This window comes from Schistocerca cancellata, chromosome 2, assembly GCF_023864275.1.
Source record: "Schistocerca cancellata isolate TAMUIC-IGC-003103 chromosome 2, iqSchCanc2.1, whole genome shotgun sequence".
NCBI lineage: Eukaryota > Metazoa > Arthropoda > Insecta > Orthoptera > Acrididae > Schistocerca > Schistocerca cancellata.
In genome coordinates, this window is record NC_064627.1 from 944,453,596 (window position 1) to 944,474,187 (window position 20,592).

General features: G+C 40.8%; 1 protein-coding gene across 1 annotated transcript in view; it reads right to left on the reverse strand.

Moving 5' to 3' along the window:
• Positions 1 to 334: 334 nt before the first annotated feature.
• Positions 335 to 20,592, reverse strand: part of LOC126148896 (organic cation transporter protein-like) — a 146,031-nt gene continuing 125,773 nt past the window's right edge. The window contains exons 8-11 of the mRNA XM_049915783.1: positions 18,769 to 18,900; positions 3,513 to 3,703; positions 1,071 to 1,201; positions 335 to 995 (exon numbers count right to left, since the gene is read on the reverse strand). Coding sequence (XP_049771740.1) covers positions 899 to 995; positions 1,071 to 1,201; positions 3,513 to 3,703; positions 18,769 to 18,900 — 551 coding nt within the window. The 3' untranslated portion in view covers positions 335 to 898. The remainder of the gene's footprint in view (positions 996 to 1,070; positions 1,202 to 3,512; positions 3,704 to 18,768; positions 18,901 to 20,592) is intronic.

Below are 20,592 nucleotides of genomic sequence, written 5' to 3' on the forward strand. Positions count from 1 at the left end.
CTGATGTGGCTGCTAAGTGCTATACCACCTACTGCACTCCCCTGACTTAAGCCCTCGTGAGTTCAACTCGATTTCTAAACTGAATGAAACACTTCACGGCATCCGCTTCAGAACAGCTACAAATTGTTCGGACAATAGACCGCGCCGCTTGAACTGTCAAACAGAATTGGCAATGCTAAGAGTATCCTACGACTTCCATATCGCTGTAAACGGGTTATACACAATGCTGGTAACCACTTTGAAGGTCAATAAAACTTTGAAACACGTATCTATTTTGTACGAGCTCTAAATAAATAGTTGCCACTATTAAAGTTCCAACCCTCGTAATTTATCGGTCGCATTGTTACGTTACCCTTCAGTAGTTGATAAACATGTCTTCATAAGACTGTCATAGATTCAGAAAACTAACAATTTGTATCGAGATCCATAACGTGCATATAAAAACTGTAATCTAAAACAATAGCACGTATGGCATGGATGTCCTCACTTTAAAAGTCAGTACGCATCATTTGTTGAGCAAAACGCTACAAACGTAATAGGAGGCTGCAAACTTGTAGTTTCTGTAGCCATTTATAGATTTTCCTTTTTTTCATTTTTGTATTTCTGTTCCGCAAACTCTTAACGAGAGAAAGATCATAAGTATATCACAGTCGCATGTTTCCTACTTACTAACTCGATACATTTATCTTATCACTAACAACCTCATTGTAGACAGGTTGTTAAACTATAATCATTTTTCTTTCCACAACATTTGTCCACTAGAAGAATGCGAGTGCATTCGTTGGCTTTGTCTCATCTGTCTACACGTGACACTTAAGCAGTACTTCGGCCGTTAATCTGCTGCCATGAACTGCTTTTTCTCAGTAACACTGCAAAAATTTTCCAATACCGTGAGGCTTTAAGTAGACATTCGTCTCCTATATGTACCATAACTTCCTTCTTCCACCTTTTCACCTCTGCCATCTCTCTGCTTTCCATTTTCAGCTGCTTGTGACCTGTAACAAGGATTGTGAACTGTCCTTACTGCGATTTTTCTTACACAATGAGTATTGTGATCAGAATTTACGTACTTATCTTCCACACTTTCCATCACAGCATCGTCATTATCGCCTGAACATGCAGTTAATATCAAGGCAAAGAGTCCTCCCAGAACAGCGAAGGCTCCAAAAACTGTTAAAGGCACTGCTTTCCCAAAAACGGCCTGAAAAAAAGTTAATATCGAAACACTAGAACTATACACAAGCAAACATCGTTCAGAATGGTATGTTAATGTTTAGCTGTAGCCTTATTCCGTGATGTGAAGGATTTTTTAAAATTTTTATTTATACTGATTAAAACTGAATGTCGTTCTCATAATACTTATGTATATGAAAACGGCAGCAGGGTGCAGATTCGTGACAATATGTCACAAAACACATTCCTCAACCTGCACAAGGCTAATTTTACATTCCTGTCTCATATAACCATTAATAGGGGTCACTTTTATATCACACTTTCAGCGAACCTTATTATTGATCCATTAGAAACAGAGATGGAGGATGAGAGCGGGTGAATAGATTACGCAGGTGTGAAGGTGTTCAGTCTGGGCCAATAGCGTGGTCACTGAGTTATTTGTTTGTTGCTTATTTAGGCCGACCAGATTAGCACCTTAAGGATCTATCTTATATCTGACCAGGCACAACACATACCAATTATATCACTAAAACGTTCACTATAAAATAATAATAGACACTAACAATAATAACAGTAAAGAGTCTTATGAATGATATAGATTATTTTAGAAGATTTGAAGCCATGTTTAGGATTATCAGAAGCGGAAGGGATAAAGAAAAGAGAAGATTGGCAGTAATAATGGCAGTTAGGAAAGAACAGAATTAAAATAATTCTGCAATCATGAGAGGGAAAGTTGTGGGTAAGGTTGGGGGAGGGGGGGGGGGGAGGGAATTGAAGAGTGTGAGCTGCTAATATATGCGATATATGACTGTTGTCATAGAAAATGTGCCATTAGCTATCTTTTGAAGCTCACAATTTCTTAGATGCTTTTGGAAGATTGTTCCAAAGTCGGGTTCCTGATACAGAAAATGATTTAGAGAAAATGGCAGTGTTACGTGATGGTTACAAGCAGCCAACCGACAATTTACTACCCACTGAAATGAAGTGTTCTAAGTTGTTTTACCAAACTGTTCTGCTACTTTAGTCCGAACACACTTAGTTACTAAACCCTTCACCACTGGATTTAATTAAATTATTGGCCTGGTATCAACTAGCGTTTACATCCAAAAAGTGACCCTAACTAAAAGGAATAAAATGAAAATAAATAAAGCAAAACTAATTTATGCTGCCTCTAAAGCAACCAGTTCCTAATAGATCCATCAATAGCCTTTGGCTAAGCTAATCCTTTTACTCGAACGCATTAAACTTGGTATTACTTATCCGCTAGAAACTATTAAAACACTGAATTTTACGAGGGAGATTGGTGTGAGCAGACGACATAATTAGCAGTATAAGAAGTTTAACACAGACCTTCGAGCCGGCCGGGGTGGCCGAGCGGTTCTAGGCGCTTCAGTCTGGAACCACACGACCGCTACGGTCGCAGGTTCGAATCCTGCCTCGGGCATGGATGTGTGTGATGTCCTTAGGTTAGTTAGGTTTAAGTAGTTCTAAGTTCTAGGGGACTGATGACCTCAGCTGTTAAGTCCCATAGTGCTCAGAGCCATTTGAACCATTTGAAAGACCTTCAATTATGAAAGCTCTACGTTCATAAAAAAGTCATAGGGGCAACGGAAAAAGACAAAACTGCAGAAATTATGTGTGATACCAACAGCTTATAACAAGTGACAACACTACTTAAATGGTGATACAAGGGAAAACTTTGCCTTCCCTGGGAGCGAAAGATTTTATTCCGAGCGTCGTGCTTCCAAACGCTGTATTATAGGAAATAGAATACTGCAGAAGCTTGGAAATGGGTTCTGCAAATTTACAAATGTTTACTCTCAATTACTGAATTTATCTCCTCAGCATTACAAGTACATATAATAATGGTTACGTGGTTACATGGTACATGTAATAATATGGTTTCTGCTTTTTGTTCCGTAAGTACATAGAAGCCCGTAACCTGAAGAAAAATAGCCCTTGAGAATTAAAAGAATAATATATATGCCACTCTCTCTAGAATATTTTGCTAAATTTTTGTTTAAAACAAAAATTTTTAAAATGCTTAGTCTTATTGGAGGAACATAAATAATATTATATCGAAACAAAAGGAACTTACCAGGAAGCGTTTATATGAGAACATTTTGTATTGTTCAACCCTACATTATAATTGCAATTACTTCAGTAAAAAAGATCGTCCATCATTTTCTAAACCTGAGTGGCTTATTTGAGGGATCGATGTCACAGGCGTTTTACCATCTGTGACAGCGCTTAACACAAACGTGTTTGCTTTTCGGTCGGCAGTAGTTAACTCACAAAAACACTAAATTTGTTATTGTTCTTAGTATGAGTAAGGTTACCAGATTTCCAATGAAGGGAGCAAACAGAAGAACACACCGGCCGAGCGTTACACAAGAGAACACTCCAAGCACTCTGTGGCTTTCAGCAAAAACGCTTCCAGTTGCAAAAGTCACAACTGTGAGGCAGGTTGCTATAGCCACACGTCCAAACATTGCAACCATTAATAGCACGTAGTACAGGTCTCCCGTGTCTGCAACAAAATTTCAGATGTTTTCAAAATCATTAAATTTACATAACTGCGTAGACAAAGCAGACGAGCTTTATCCCACAAAATGGTAAATAACCTATATTAATAATCGTAAGAAGTGACTGATTGTATAATGAGGTAAAGTATATATTGCTGATAACAGTGATATCAATGCTAATATATTTACATATGTGTGTACACACACATGGTTTATTAAAACAAGTGTCAGAAACTTCACGGATTTATTTTTGACATCATGACATTTCAAAAAGTTCATGTGAACATGGGTTCGAAAATCCTTCGTTAAGGAGGTATGAAAGAAATTCCCTACACTAACTACTGGTTGTGTAATTTACCTCAAATGTGCATTTTTACTCCCTTCCTTGATTACAGTTGGTCATGGCATGTGTTTTCCTTTGTATGACTGTCGTTCTATCACAACGATGTAATCAGTGTGCGAAATGACGGATAGGCCATACATGTAAGGCCTAGCAGGTGGAAACACAAACGCAGCACCTCAATTTAGCGCTGAACGTTACGTAACTTATTCGTTAACGAGGCTGGCTTCACACGTGATGGGATCTTCAGCTGTTATAACAGTCACGTCTAGGATCTTCAAACCCCTCATTTAGTGCGATAAGAAAGCAATCAAAGAGATTCAGTCTCAACGTGTGGGGTGAATCACTCGTGATCATCTCCATTGGCTCCTTGTTCATTCCGCAACATCTTACTGGACAAAAGTAACCGCAGTTTCTCAGACATAAGTTGCTCCATTTACTTGATGCTGCGCGTCTAGACGTCACCCAACGAATGTGGTTTATGCACGATGGCGTTCCACCTCATTTGCAGGGGTAGTTCGCCAATATCTCGATAACCAGTTTCTAGACAGGTGGATTGGACGAAAGGGTTCCATTGCACGACCTGCCCGATCAGTCAGTTTGATTCCAATGGATTTTTTCCTCTGGAGATATTCAGAATACTTGCTGTATTCAACTCCCGTATCCCCTTTAGATGTTCTGAGGAAGCAAATCGTAAAGAGATCTGAGCGAATACGGAACACACCAGGAGATTTCCAAGAAGCAAGGCAAAGTATGCTTCCTGGGATGCGTCGAAGCAGGAGGTGATCACTTCGAGCAGTCCCAGTAAATGTAAACGTGTTTGGTAAATGTACCATTTTTGTGCCGTGAATAATAAATCCTTTCATACCTCACTAATGAAAGATTTTCGGATCCACGTTCACATGAACTTTTTGTAAGGTTTTGATGTCAAGTATAAACCGTAAAGGTTCTGACCCACGTTTTTATGCCCCCTGTATAACTACATCTACAATGTACAAGGTGAGTCGCGTATGACGTAACACCCCTCTTATTTCGTGAACGGTTCAAGATATTGAAACGAGGTTTTCGGCAAATGATAGTACACGAATGGGCGTGTGCTTTGGTATGTGATAGACAGCCTTAACTAAGTAAGTATCTTTAATAGAATAATATACTTTTTAACGGCATCCGAAAGCGCTTGTAAAGTCGAGTCCAGTGGTATAATCCTTGTTATTGTTGAGGTTCAAACTCTTCGCAAACGAATCCGAGAAATATTCTAAAATTGAAAGACAGGTTGGTCGGAATCGGCTACTGTGTTCTAGATACGCCCATGTCAGACTACCCAGGCTCCGTCGTTATATCAAACATTTCTGCTGTTTACTTGTCCGCACTGCACAGCTGGCAGAAACAGCGTCTTCTATCGGCAGGCCATTTCTGCTTCAACATTCATTGCGTGCAAACATGTGCGCCTATGAGGAGAAGTTAGACACGCTACTTTTATACGGCGAATGGCAGCACGAGGTGTATAGCCAAGGAATGTGTGATCAGCCAGAGGAGTATCATTCGCATCTTTCACCGACATAAATTCCAGTTTTATCATATATAACAACACCAGAACACTCGGAGGACGTGATTACGATAGTCGCATAGAATTTTGTTGGTTTCCTGCATCGCTTAGAAAACGACACAACTTTTTCCAAGGTTTGCTCTTCATCGACGAACCATGGTAATTCCAACTTACATGATATACACTACTGCTCAACTGAAAATCCACGCTGGCTTCTTCAGGTACTACAAAAGACCGTGAAGCGTAAACGTATAGTGCATCAAAGGAAATTCCATTGTGGGACCATACTTCATCTCAGGAATGTCAAATGGAAATACGGACGCACACTTTCTTTCGAACATTCCATATGTTGTTCTAGGAGAGGTACTACTGGATAAGCGGGAGCGTGTGGTTCCAACACGACGGCTGCCCAGCTCACTCTTCCAGTGTTGCAACGCAAATACTGAGTGAAAAGATTACTGACAGTTGCAATGCGATATCTGGACAGGACTCCTGATTTGAGTCCTCTTGATCTCTTTCTATGGGGAGCACTGAAAGGTGCAGTCTATCATGAAGCCCCAACTACGCCAGGCGATATGCGCCGTCGAATCGCCACAACATGCAATCGCATACCATCCAATGCACTTTCACCTGTTCATCTATCTCTCGGACGGCGGTTGCAGATGTGCCTTTTAGTCGATGCAAACAATTTTGAACACATACTTAAGTGTAAATCTACTTTTCGCTTAGAAAGGCACTTATTTTGTGGGTGGCACTGAAGGTAGCCAATCACGCCGTTGCATGGGCAAATTCAAGAAGCCCGCCAGATACAGTGTCGCCAAACATATCCTTCATTTGGTTTCCTAAACCAAACAAGGGAATGATACAAAAAAACTGGACACTTCAGCATTCTTCTGTAGCACCACATTTCGAAAGCTTCTATTCTCATCTTGTCTAAACTGTCTGCCGTCCACGTCTCATTCCATACATGGCTACACCCCATACGAATACTTTCAGAAAGAACTTCCTGACACTAAAATTTATACTCGATGTTAACAAATTTCTCTTCTTTAGCAACGCTTTCCTTGTCATTGCCAGTCTACATTTTATATTCTCCCTACTTCGACCATCGTCAGTTATTTTGCTTCCCAAACAGCAAAACTCATTTACTACTTAATGTCTCATTTCCTTGTTTAATTCCTTCAGCATCACCTGATTTAGTTCAACTGCATTCCATTATCGTCGGTTTGCTTTTGTTGATGTTCAATTTATATGCTCCTTTCAAGATACTGTCTATTCTGATCAACTGCTCTTCCAAGTTCTTTGCCGTCTCTGACAGAGTTACAATATCATCGGCAAACCACAAAGTTTTTTATTTCTTCGCCCTGGACTTTAACCCTTGCTCCAAATTTTTCTTTTGTTCCCTTTACTGCTTGCTCAATATACAGATTGAATAACGTTGGGGATAGGCTACAACCCTGTCTCACTCCCTTCCCAACCACTGCTTCTCTTTCATGCCCCTCCACTCTTATCATTGCCATCTGATTTAGGTACAAATTGTAAATAGCCTTTCGCTCCCTGTATTTCACCCCTTCCAACTTTAGAACGTGAAAGAGAGTATTCCAGTCAACATTGTCAAAAGTTTTCTCTAAATCTACAAACGTAGGTTTGCCGTTCCTTAACCTATCTTCTATGAGAAGTCGTATGGTAAGCATTACCTCCCGTGTTCCTACATTTCTCCAGAATCCAAACTGATATTCCCCAAGGTCCGCTTCTACCAGTTATTCAATTCGTGCTAGTATTTTGAAACCGCGACTTATTGAACTGATAGTTCGGTAATTTTCACACCTTTCAGCACCTGCTTCCTTTGGAATTGGGATTACTACATTCTTCTTGAAGCCTGAGGGTATTTTGCCTGTCTCATACATCTTGCTCACCAGATGGAAGAGTTTTGTCAGAGCTGGCTCTCCCAAAGGCTATCAGTAGCTCTTACGGAATATTGTCTACTCCCAGGGCCTTGTTTCTGCTTGATTGACTGATCTGGCCTTGTAACACTAACTAAAACGGCCTTGCTGTGGTGGTACTGCGAACGGTTGAAAGCAAGAGGAAATTACAGCCGTAATTTTTCCCGAGGGCATGCAGCTTTACTGTATGGTTAATGATGATGGCGTCCTCTTGGGTAAAATATTCCGGCGGTAAAATAGTCTTCCATTCGGATCTCCGGGAGGAGACTACTCTAGAGGACGTTGTTATCAGGAGAAAAAAAACTAGCGTTCTACGGATCGGTGCGTCGAATGTCAGATCCCTTAATCGGACAGGTAGGTTAGAAAATTTAAAAAGTGAAATGGATAGGTTAAAGTTAGATATAGTGGGAATTAGTGCAGTTCGGTGGCAGGAGCAACAAGACTTTTGGTCAGGCGAATACAGGGTTATAAATACAAAGTCAAATAGGGGTAATGCAGGAGTAGGTTTAATAATGAATAAAAAAAATAGGAATGCGGGTAAGATACTACAAACAGCATAGTAAACGCATTATTGTGGCCAAGATAGACACGAAGCCCACGCCTACTACAATAGTACTAGTTTATATGCCAACTAGCTCTGCAGATGACGAATAAATTGAAGTAATGTATGATGAAATAAAAGAAATTATTCAAATAGTGAAGGGAGACGACAATTTAATAGTCATGGGTGACTGGAATTCGAGAGTAGGAAAAGGGAGAGAAGGAAACGTAGTGGGTGAATATGGGTTGGGGGAGAGAAATGAAAGAGGAAGCCGTCTGGTAGAATTTTGCACAGAGCATAACTTAATCATAGCTAATACTTGGTTCAAGAATCATAAAAGAAGGTTGTGTACATGGAAGAATCCTGGGGATACTGACGGGTTTCAGATAGATCATATAATGGTAAGACAGAGATTTAGGAACCAGATTTTAAATTGTAAGACATTTCCAGGGGCAGATGTGGACACTGACCACAATCTATTGCTTATGAACTGTAGATTAAAACTGAAGAAACTACAAAAAGGTAGGAATTTAAGGAGATGGGACCTGGATAAACTGAAAGAACCAGAGGTTGTACAGAGTTTCAGGGAGAGCATAAGGAAACAATTGCAGGAATGGGGGAAAGTAGAAGAAGACTGGGTAGCTTTGAGAGATGAAGTAGTGAAGGCCGCAGAGGATCAAGTAGGTAAAAAGACGAGGGTTAGTAGAAATCCTTGGGTAACAGAAGAAATATTGATTGTAATTGATGAAAGGAGAAAATATAAAAATGCAGTAAATGAAGCAGGCAAAAAGGAATACAAATGTCTCATAAATGAGATCGACAGGAAGTGCAAAATGGCTAAGCAGGGATGGCTAGAGGACAAATGTAAGGATGTAGAGGCTTATCTCGCTAGGGGTAAGATAGATACTGCCTACAGGAAAATTAAAGAGACCTTTGGAGATAAGAGAACCACTTGTATGAACATCAAGAGCTCAGATGGAAACCCAGTTCCAAGCAAAGAAGGGAAAGCAGAAAGGTGGAAGGAGTATATAGAGGGTCTATACAAGGGTGATGTACTTGAGGACAATATTATGGAAATGGAAGAGGATGTAGATGAAGATGAAATGGGAGATACGATACTGCGTGGAGAGTTTGACAGAACACTGAAAGACCTGAGTCGAAACAAGGCCCTGGGAGTAGATAACATTCCATTAGAACTACTGACAGCCTTGGGAGAGCCGGTCCTGACAAAACTACCATCTGGTGAGCAAGATGTATGAGGCAGGCGAAATACCCTCAGACTTCAAGAAGAATATAATAATTCCAATCCCAAAGAAAGCAGGTGTTGACAAATGTGAAAATTACCGAACTATCAGTTTAATAAGTCACGGCTGAAAAATACTAACGCGAATTCTTTACAGACGAATGGAAAAACTAGTAGAAGCTGACCTCGGGGAAGATCAGTTTGGATTACGTAGAAATATTGGAACACGTGAGGCAATACTGACCCTACGACTTATCTTAGAAGCTATATTAAGGAAAGGCAAACCTACGTTTCTAGCATTTGTAGACTTAGAGAAAGCTTTTGACAATGTTGACTGGAATACTCTCTTGCAAATTCTGAAGGCGGCAGGGGTAAAATACAGGGAGCGAAAGGCTATTTACAATTTGTATAGAAACCAAATGGCAGTTATAAGAGTTGAGGGGCATGAAAGGGAAGCAGTGGTTGGGAAGGGAGTGAGACACGTTTGTAGCCTCTCCTCGATGTTATTTATTCTGTATATTGAGCAAGCAGTAAAAGAAACTAAAGAAAAATTCAGAGTAGGTATTAAAATCCATGGAGAAGAAATAAAAACTTTGAGGTTCGCCGATGACATTGTAATTCTGTCAGAGATAGCTAAGGACTTGGAAGAGCAGTTGAACGGAATGGATAGTGTCTTGAATGGAGGATATGAGATGAACATCAACAAAAACAAAACGAGGATAATGGAATGTAGTCGAATTAAGTCAGGTGATGCTGAGGGAATTAAATTAGGAAATGAGACACTTGAAGCAGTAAAGGAGTTTTGCTATTTGGGGAGCAAAATAACTGATGATGGTCGAAGTAGAGAGGATATAAAATGTAGACGGGCATGGCAAGGAAAGCGTTTCTGAAGAAGAGAAATTTGTTAATATCGAATATAGATTTAAGTGTCAGGAAGTTGTTTCTGAAAGTATTTGTATGGAAGTGAAACATGGACGATAAATAGTTTAGACAAGAAGAGAATAGAAGCTTTCGAAATGTGGTGCTACAGAAGAATGCTGAAGATTAGATGGGTAGATCACATAATTAATGAGGAGGTATTGAATAGGGTTGGGGAGAAGAGAAGTTTCTGGCACAACTTGACTAGAAGGAGGAATCGATTGGTAGGACATGTTCTGAGGCATCAAGGGATCACCAATATAGTATTGAAGGGCAGCGTGGAGGGTAAAAATCGTAGAGGGAGACCAAGAGATGATTACACCAAGCAGATTCAGAAGGATGTAGGTTGCAGTAGGTACTGGGAGATGAAGAAGCTTGCACAGGATAGAGTAGCATGGAGAGCTGCATCAAACCAGCCTCATGACTGAAGACCACAACAACAACAACATCCTTACATTTATCCTCTAGCGATTGCTGCTTAGCCATTTTGTTCTTCCTGTCGATCTCATTTTTTAGACGTTTGTATTATTTTCGTGTGCTTCATTTTTTTCATTTTTATATTTAATCGATTAAATAAAATTTCTCTTGTGTTTCCAAAGGATTTCTACTAGCCCTCGTCTTTTTTACCTACTTGATCCTCTACTGCCTTCACTATTTCATCTGTCAAAGCTACCCATCCTTCTTCTACTGTATTCCTTTCCCCTGTTCTTAACAAACGTTCCTTACTTCTTCCTCTGAAATCCTTTACAACTTCTGTTTCTTTCTGTTTATCCAGGTCCCATCTCCTTAAACTCCTGCCTTTTTGCAGTTTCTTCAGTTTTAATCTGCAGTTTTTAACCAGTAAATTGAGGTCAGAATCCACATCTGCCCCTGGAAACGTCTTACAATTTAAAATCAGGTTCCTAAATCTCTGTTTAACCCTTATAGAATCAATCTGAAACCTCCCGGAGTTTCTAGGTCTCTTCCACGCGTACAACCTTCTCTCATGATTCTTAAAGCAAGTGTTACCTATGATTAAATTTTGCAATGTGTAAAATTCTACCAGGTGCCAGCCTCTTTCGTTCCCTTCCCCCAGTCCATATTCACCTACTACTTTTCTTTCTTTTCCTTTTCCTACTATCGAATTCCAATCCTCCATTTCCATTCCCCCTGACTATTAAATTTTTGGCTCGCTTAGCTATCTGAATAATTTCTTTTATCTCATCATGCATTTCTTCAATCTCCTCCTCATCTGTGGACCTAGTTGGCATATCAACTTCTATCACTGTGGTGGGTGTGGGCTTTGTGTCATCTTGGCTACAATAATGCCTACAGTAGCTACAATAGATTATCTGCTTTCCTATTTTTTACTCATTATTAAACATACTCCTGCATTATCGCTATTTGAATTTGTATTTATAACCCTGTATTCACTCGGCCAGAAGTCCTGTTCCTCCTGACACCGTACTTCACGTAATTAAAAACTTTCTTCCGGTGTGAAATTATTATCATTGCTGTTGAAGTGCGCACAATCTATCGTAACTTTAAAAATTTCAGCGTGTTCATTCTTTCAGTGCAGCCTTGTGACAGGAAGCTCATTACTACATACCCCAACAGAACGAATTGGTTCATCTGCACACTTCTGGGTTCTCTGGATTCATTATCACGCACCCTGCACCGACAACTGAAATCACCCTTAGGCATCCTCCAATATCTAGTTCTTCTTTTCAGGCCAAGTGGCTGTGTGGAGAATAAATGAAGTGTCTTCTGGGTATGGGTCTTCTTTCCAGCTCAGGTGCTTGTGTGTGAGAAATGCAGGTTTGTTCCTGTGACAGTTCTTCTATTCAGCTCAGAATGACATGCTTCACTTGTGAATCAGTTCTAGAGCATCCAAAATTATCCCATAAAGGCAAGACCCAGGCCACAGGACCTTCTTCCCCTAATCCTGCTGCGCCACCAGCTGATGGCTGCTGCAAGCAACCCAGCACAACGAAAGTCGACTGGAGCCTCCTCGCCTGTGCACTTTGTGAGTGGACGCTGATGACCAGGATAGGGACAGGGGCAGGGAAGGACGTGAAGCTCTTTGCACAGGCAGATGCTGCGTGGCCCAACACTCACACATTGCTCCAGAGATCACACAAAAATTGTTTATAAATATGTAATAACAGAGCACAGAATTCGAAATTGTTTATGGTGAAGCAACAGAGCTCAGAAATTTGACCGATTTCCATTACTCAATTTTGAGGTACAGAATTTTTAAGTAGCACAATTGGGTAATCTCCAACATATATAAACGCCAATTCAACCAGTTTAACTTTGCACAAGTGATCTTTCAGTCTTCGACTTTAAGCTGGAAATATGGGTTATCTCGAACATACTAGTAGATATAAGACGCCAATTCAAATTGCTACCAATTCAGACAACTATGATTTTCATATCAAAAATTTCCCTCTATGTACCCTACTTTCAGCATCTTGAATTTTAGTATCACAAATGCGCAAGACCTGTTATCTTGGTTTTTTCCCTCAAGGAATATGACAACACTACATGAAGGAAGATGTGGGGAAGGGAAGGAAAGGGTGGGGGGTTGTCTTGAGGGGGAGGAGTGATCTTAAAGACAGTCCTTTAGTGGAGAGGGAAATCTGGCAACATTTCATAGGGCAGGTAGATGGGGACATGGAACGGGATGGGGTGACCTTGAGTGTGCCCTTGGGGCGAAGGAGTGACCTTAACGACTGACCTTTAGGGGGAGAGAGGAAATGTGGCAACACTGCATGGGGAAGAGGTACGGTGTCACATTGACGGTGAGTGGGAAAATCTGGCAACAGTGCAGTCCGTCCTGCACTACTAACAAAGCCCTAAGCTGAAACCTGTGGTGTGAGCTCTACAGATACTTAATTTTGTCATAAATAACCCTCACAAATTGGTCTTTACAACAATTTTCGAATTAAAAGACTGTAACACAGCATTTAAGGTTTATTATTTTGTGATGTAAAACTTTGCTTTACACTCACATGAGCAAAAAATTGTTGCAATTAATAAATGAAAAGAATTGAAATCATTATGGTAGTTAACATCTTTATGAATAACTATATTTTAAAAAAAAGAACAGTAAGGTTTGACATTCATGTCCATGTAAAAATTAGTATTTCGGTATTAAAAACATGCTGTAATTTATTGCGACAAAAAAGATCTATACATTCGTATTTTTTTAAAAACAAATGAATTTACTTATTTTCCTACTGAATTTTCCACTAAAATGCTCTTGGTGGGCGCTTGACCACTTACATCGCTAGTGAATAAGCTATGTGGTAAACGCTGAGGATCTTAAAAAGTAAAGTTTGAAGGTAGGCGACGAGGTACTGTCAGAATTGAAGCTGTGAGGATAGGTTCCGTGTTGTGCTTGGTAGAGCACGGCCGGGCACCAGTTTTAATCTGCCAGCAAGTTTCATATCAGCACAAATTCCACTGCAGAGTGAAAATCTCATTCTGGAGTCTTGTACGTTTTCTGAAATATCTCGTTTAGGAATAAATGTGTCTGAATGCGGCTTTTCCCACCTTCAAGAGGTCAAGAGCTTGCTAAAGGAAGTAAAAAAGAAATAGTATGTGGGTCCTGGTATGGATGAAATGATGTATGGAAGAAGACAATACGACCGCACAATTAAACTCATTGTGAATTGCCATAATAGCCTCAGCCATAATATTTTAAAACTGTACCGATTTAGACAACTGAAACACACTTATCTGATAGTGTGCCAGTGGGAATTAATATGAAGGATCTCAGACTTCGAAGCGTGAATGCTGCCTTCGTACATTTTAGCTGTTCACTGAAAAATTCTGTAGAGTACGGCCATACACGATAACTAAGTGTACGTCATGTACGTTTATAACAGAGCTCACAGTACAGCACAGCATAAATAACAGTAATTTTATTGTTTAAACTTTTGTGGTGCAGGCCCGTGTCCATAGACTGCAGCCCAGAAAACTTGCGTGTAAATGCGGCTCTGCCGACACCTCCACACCATTCTTGGCTATACACTGTAGTACCATCCGACAATTACCTTGGAACAGTGTTAACAAGAAGAAGTCTCCAACGGTGCGATCGACTTTTTGAAACTATCGATACGATGATGTAGGTTAAGATCCCAAGTACCACACACTGCAGAAACTCGACATGGTGGGCCCTCGTTTGGGAGTAATGACGACAAGAATTCCGAATATTGTCTGACACTCAATTGAGTTGAAACCGGTGCAGTATGTAGTCTGGTTATGTGGTGTTATGGATAGCATAACAGCAGGGCATGCAGGACGTTGTGGGTTCGCATCAGATGCAGTAACTTCTTTATTTTTAAATATTTATCGAAATGACTTTGGTCGTAATTTTTGTTCAATTGCTGCATTTAAATATAATTTTCTAGTTCTATTCCTTTGTCACATAATTTTAATCATAATATCAACTTCTTCATTTGCTTTCATATTTCTTCCTATCATTCTTTCTCCACTTGAAATCTTTGTTCATGTGTTTTAATTAATTTTATTTATTAATTTCGATTTAATTTCTTTTGTTGTACCAACCTATTTTTTCGTCCTCAATATTTTATTCGTCATACCTATTTCTCATTTTGCTTGAATTTCGTTTTGCTTACAAACCCGTCTCTCATTCAAATTTTCATTTGTGTTATTTTGTCTGTAGTGGAATACACTCCTGGAAATGGAAAAAAGAACACATTGACACCGGTGTGTCAGACCCACCATACTTGCTCCGGACACTGCGAGAGGGCTGTACAAGCAATGATCACACGCACGGCACAGCGGACACACCAGGAGCCGCGGTGTTGGCCGTCGAATGGCGCTAGCTGCGCAGCATTTGTGCACCGCCGCCGTCAGTGTCAGCCAGTTTGCTGTGGCATACGGAGCTCCATCGCAGTCTTTAACACTGGTAGCATGCCGCGACAGCGTGGACGTGAACCGTATGTGCAGTTGACGGACTTTGAGCGAGGGCGTATAGTGGGCATGCGGGAGGCCGGGTGGACGTACCGCCGAATTGCTCAACACGTGGGGCGTGAGGTCTCCACAGTACATCGATGTTGTCGCCAGTGGTCGGCGGAAGGTGCACGTGCCCGTCGACCTGGGACCGGATCGCAGCGACGCACGGATGCACGCCAAGACCGTAGGATCCTACGCAGTGCCGTAGGGGACCGCACCGCCACTTCCCAGCAAATTTGGGACACTGTTGCTCCTGGGGTATCGGCGAGGACCATTCGCAACCGTCTCCATGAAGCTGGGCTACGGTCCCGCACACCGTTAGGCCGTCTTCCGCTCACGCCCCAACATCGTGCAGCCCGCCTCCAGTGGTGTCGCGACAGGCGTGAATGGAGGGACGAATGGAGACGTGTCGTCTTCAGCGATGAGAGTCGCTTCTGCCTTGGTGCCAATGATGGTCGTATGCGTGTTTGGCGCCGTGCAGGTGAGCGCCACAATCAGGACTGCATACGACCGAGGCACACAGGGCCAACACCCGGCATCATGGTGTGGGGAGCGATCTCCTACACTGGCCGTACACCACTGGTGATCGTCGAGGGGACACTGAATAGTGCACGGTACATCCAAACCGTCATCGAACCCATCGTTCTACCATTCCTAGACCGGCAAGGGAACTTGCTGTTCCAACAGGACAATGCACGTCCGCATGTATCCCGTGCCACCCAACGTGCTCTAGAAGGTGTAAGTCAACTACCCTGGCCAGCAAGATCTCCGGATCTGTCCCCCATTGAGCATGTTTGGGACTGGATGAAGTGTCGTCTCACGCGGTCTGCACGTCCAGCACGAACGCTGGTCCAACTGAGGCGCCAGGTGGAAATGGCATGGCAAGCCGTTCCACAGGACTACATCCAGCATCTCTACGATCGTCTCCATGGGAGAATAGCAGCCTGCATTGCTGCGAAAGGTGGATATACACTATACTAGTGCCGACATTGTGCATGCTCTGTTGCCTGTGTCTATGTGCCTGTGGTTCTGTCAGTGTGATCATGTGATGTATCTGATCCCAGGAATGTGTCAATAAAGTTTCCCCTTCCTGGGACAATGAATTCACGGTGTTCTTATTTCAATTTCCAGGAGTGTAGTTATTTAAGTTATGTTTTAAATGTTTGTAAGAAGACTACCGTGCAAAAAAATGCACACCTCATAACAAAAATACGCTTTCCATATCGTTGCACAAATATAAAGAGATTATTTCGTCTTTTGCTTTAAACGGTTAGATCGTAATTTTCAAATAATTGAATATTATTGTAGAGAAATATAATTAAATTCATATTCACAAAAATTCGGATTGGAAAAAGAATGATATAAAGAAAAAAATGAAACCGATGGAAAAGTTCAGTGATTAAAATGATGTGACAAAGAAATAGAAGTAATTACGATAAAGATTTAAAAATATGAAGAATCAGTCCAGCTGAGAATATTCGAACCCACAATCTCCTGTATGCCATTCTGCTCTGCTACCCGTTCCACCACACTACTTAAAGTGCCTTTTTTTAACGCTATTGAGTGTCATATAAAATTCCGAATATTTTTTCGTCAATCACTTGCGCACGGGGGCCGACCAGCGCGAATGGCTGCAACGTGTGATACCTGGGATCTTAAGCTACATCACCATATAGATAGTTTCAAAAAATCGATAGCACCGCTGGGGACCTCTCCCTGTAAGAGCTTTGTGGACAACTGCTGCGTACCAGGATTAAGACGTTACATGAATCAAAATGAAAACTAAAAATGGGAAACGCCGCTGGTACCAAAACAGGATATTTTCGTTGTACTTCAAAATATCTACAACAGACTTAGTAGCGTGTATGTTTCTTTGTTCATGAGACTCACTCGCGGATTAACAACAAGGGCTGGTCAGCCAGATAAGCTGAATGTGGTTTTTAGGCAGTATCCCACATACAACTAGGTCGGTACTACCCGCCCCGCCTCAGTTACACGCCACACAAACATGTACAAAACTTTCTCTCACTTGAACACGAGAATTACAAGCATCGGGCAACCAACTGTCACTAGCATTGCCAAAACCATTATAACACTGCCGAATCCACAGAGGAACGGGAACAAGCAAGGAAGAAGAAGTTCCTTTGTTCGTGACGTAAGGAACGCCGAGTGGTGGTAAGCTGTTTGTAGATCGCTTTCGTACAGGCACCAGGACAGTACATTTACTTCATTTCAGTTATTTTTTACTTGAATCTTTGGTGTCCAGTGATATATGATAGAAAGGAAAGGCAAGTTTAGAAATATAAAGAAGAATACCGAGCCAAGAAATCAACGAAAGCCTTATGTAACAAAGAGACAGCTGCTGCTCAGAAAGAACCACCACAAAGTGATGTAAGTTAAAATCATTAGAATTTAACTGCAAATTGTGTATCATAATGAAATGGATTTACGTCACTTTTTATACCGGACTTTCTTGGTTAACAACTTCTTAAATACCATCGGACTACAGACAACAAAAGCTTCAACAGTATGTTTTAGACCAGAGAAGAATGGCAAACTTCTGATTAAAGCTTCATTTGATGACGGAGACTGGGATAAACTTGTTTTGCTGAAGAAGGCGTTCCCACTCCATGATCTTCCTATCCTAGAAAATGTTCCTCACCTTCCATTGGCCAACAAATTACGTACAGAAAAAGAACAACGTATTATTCATGAACGATTTGCTCGAAATCAAATACAAGGAATTTTATTTCTCGTTTTCTCAGCGTTGTCAATATTCTTCTTTTTGTTACTGTTCAGAAACAAGTAAGGTGTTGCTGTGCACATTCAGTGATTCCACGGAACTGAAGCTTGGCACTTACATCTTCACCTAATTTTTAAAACATCTTAAAATCTAAGCGTATTACACTTTTACTATACTTCTCCTGTTAGACGTTGCAAATGATGTGTAAATCTCATAATTTGCGATCCTTCGAATGAAATGATTTGTAATGTGACTCTGTCATTGTTTTTCCTGTTTTCTTAGATTTTGACCTTTCACATTTTCAGTGTTTCCCATTTCCAGTGTACAATTGATATGTTCACACACTGACATATATTTTTTGGCGGCTGGACAAATCACTATCTAACTAACTTAAAATGTTTACATCCTAATGTAAGAATACGCTCATATGAGTAAACATGTGTGTGCGTACACGTGTGTGTGAGTGTGTGTGTGTGTGTGTGTGTGTGTGTGAGAGAGAGAGAGAGAGAGAGAGAGAGAGAGAGAGAGAGAGAGAGAGAAACAGAGAGGGAGAGAGAGAGAATGAGATTAAATATGTCTGGTCTACTAAAATAAGTGCGTAACTCGTCGGCTGTCCGAGCGGATAACCCCGAAGACAAAAAAAATTTAAATAAACATTTAACGTGTACAACACAACACACATTGCGATAGTCGGGCGCTGATAACCACGCAGTTGAGCGCCCCACAAACCAAACATCATCATCATCACACATTGCGATAATAATTAGCACATTCATTGTGCATAACAAAAAATCTGATTTGAAAGACTGATAGGTGAAAAAAACTACTGACCATCTGGCAAAATCCAGGATAATATATACACTGTTCCTCCTGTAATATTAATTATTCCCATTGGGAGCCACGGATTGGATGCCCACAGAAGCAGCGAAAGTCCAAGAAGTGTGCCTGCTATTTCTGCTACTCCTGAAACAAAAGCCGGTCACTTTACAAATAAAAATACAACAGTATTTCTTGTGTTGTTCCTTGCCATTACTGGGATTCGAGTCCATTTAGTTTCGACGATTGAGTACTTCAGAAGTTCTTTCTTTAGCAAGGGTGGAGGGAGGGAGAGAGAGAGAGAGAGAGAGAGAGAGAGAGAGAGAGAGAGAGACGGGGGGGGGGGGGGGAGAGTGATATAGTGTGAGGGTGGGAGTGTGTGAGAGGAAGAGGGAGAAACTGTTTATCATCAATTAACTAATTAAAACTGTTTATAATGGTCTACATTCCATAATGACAAATACTACATCTGTATACAGGGTGTTTATAAATGAATATCAAGGTTTCAACGCTTTATAATATTTATTACATTAAACTTACAGTTATAAATGATACGTCAAATGAAAAAGCAACTCAAACTGTTGTGTTTGGTACCAGTGCGCATGCGCAGCGCACAATGTTTCCGCATTTCTTTTATTTTTATTTTTTATGGGCCTTTCTTTTTTGATGAACGTGCTGTAAGTGGCACTTCTTACCTTGATACACTAGAGCAATGGCTCTTCCCTCAGTTGGAAGAAGATGAGCCAGAGTACTTCATTTTCCAGCAAGATGGTGCGCCACCTCACTGGCATAGCGAAGTACGCGATTGGTTGAACTTCACTGTACCCAAGCGCTGCATTGGCCCCAAGGCCCAATGACAGGGCTTGCTTTGCATGGCCTCCACGTTCACCCGACCTAACGCCATGCGATTTTTTCCTTTGGGGCTTCATCAAGGATCGTGTGTACATGCCTCCGCTACCAGCAGACCTCCCTAAATCAAGAAACCGGATTGAAGCAGCTGTTGCTACAATCACTGAAGAAACACTTAGCAACGTTTGGGAAAAACTCGGCTATAGACTTGATGTGTGCCGTGTGACTAATGGTGCTCACATTGAACATTTATAAGGTTCTTGGTAAAACTGTTCGATTTTTTCATTTGACACATCATTTATAACAGTAATGTAATAAATATTATTGAGCGTTAAAACGCTAAGACTTGTTTACATTCACATTATCAGCTGCATATATTATAAATGCTGATTGTTTTTGATAATACAAGTGTAGCTATTAGATCTACAAATGAAAATAATGGAACAACAGGTAGCTATTAAAACTGACAAACAAGAAAGAAAACATTTAAAGAAATTTGAAGTTATTATTTTACCTGGATATTGAAAAATGAAGATGATTCAAAATATTTTAAATAACAGCCATATGTGACACATTACAAGGAAAATCCGCCACACTACCCTGAGACTCTTCATGCAGTTTCTAATGATACATAACATATTACTAAAGCCACATATGTCAGAGATGAAGGAGAGAGGGATAAGAGGTAGGAAGGGGGGGGGGGGGAATAGTACGAGGAAGTGGACGGCGGAGAGGTCAGGGGCAAATAGACAGTAATATGTGATAAAAGCTAAATATTTATGCAAAGTAATTGTTTAACACTAACATTAAATGTTCTGCTGGCCATTAAAACTGAAACACTATGAAGTCGGCATGCAACAGACGTCAAACTGGCGTGAGTGTACTACATGTTTGACATTTCAGAGCAACCGCACGAAGCAGTTACCAGTGATACCATTTAGATACTTCTGTGCAAGAAATCGCATATGAATGTAGGATAATCACGAGAAG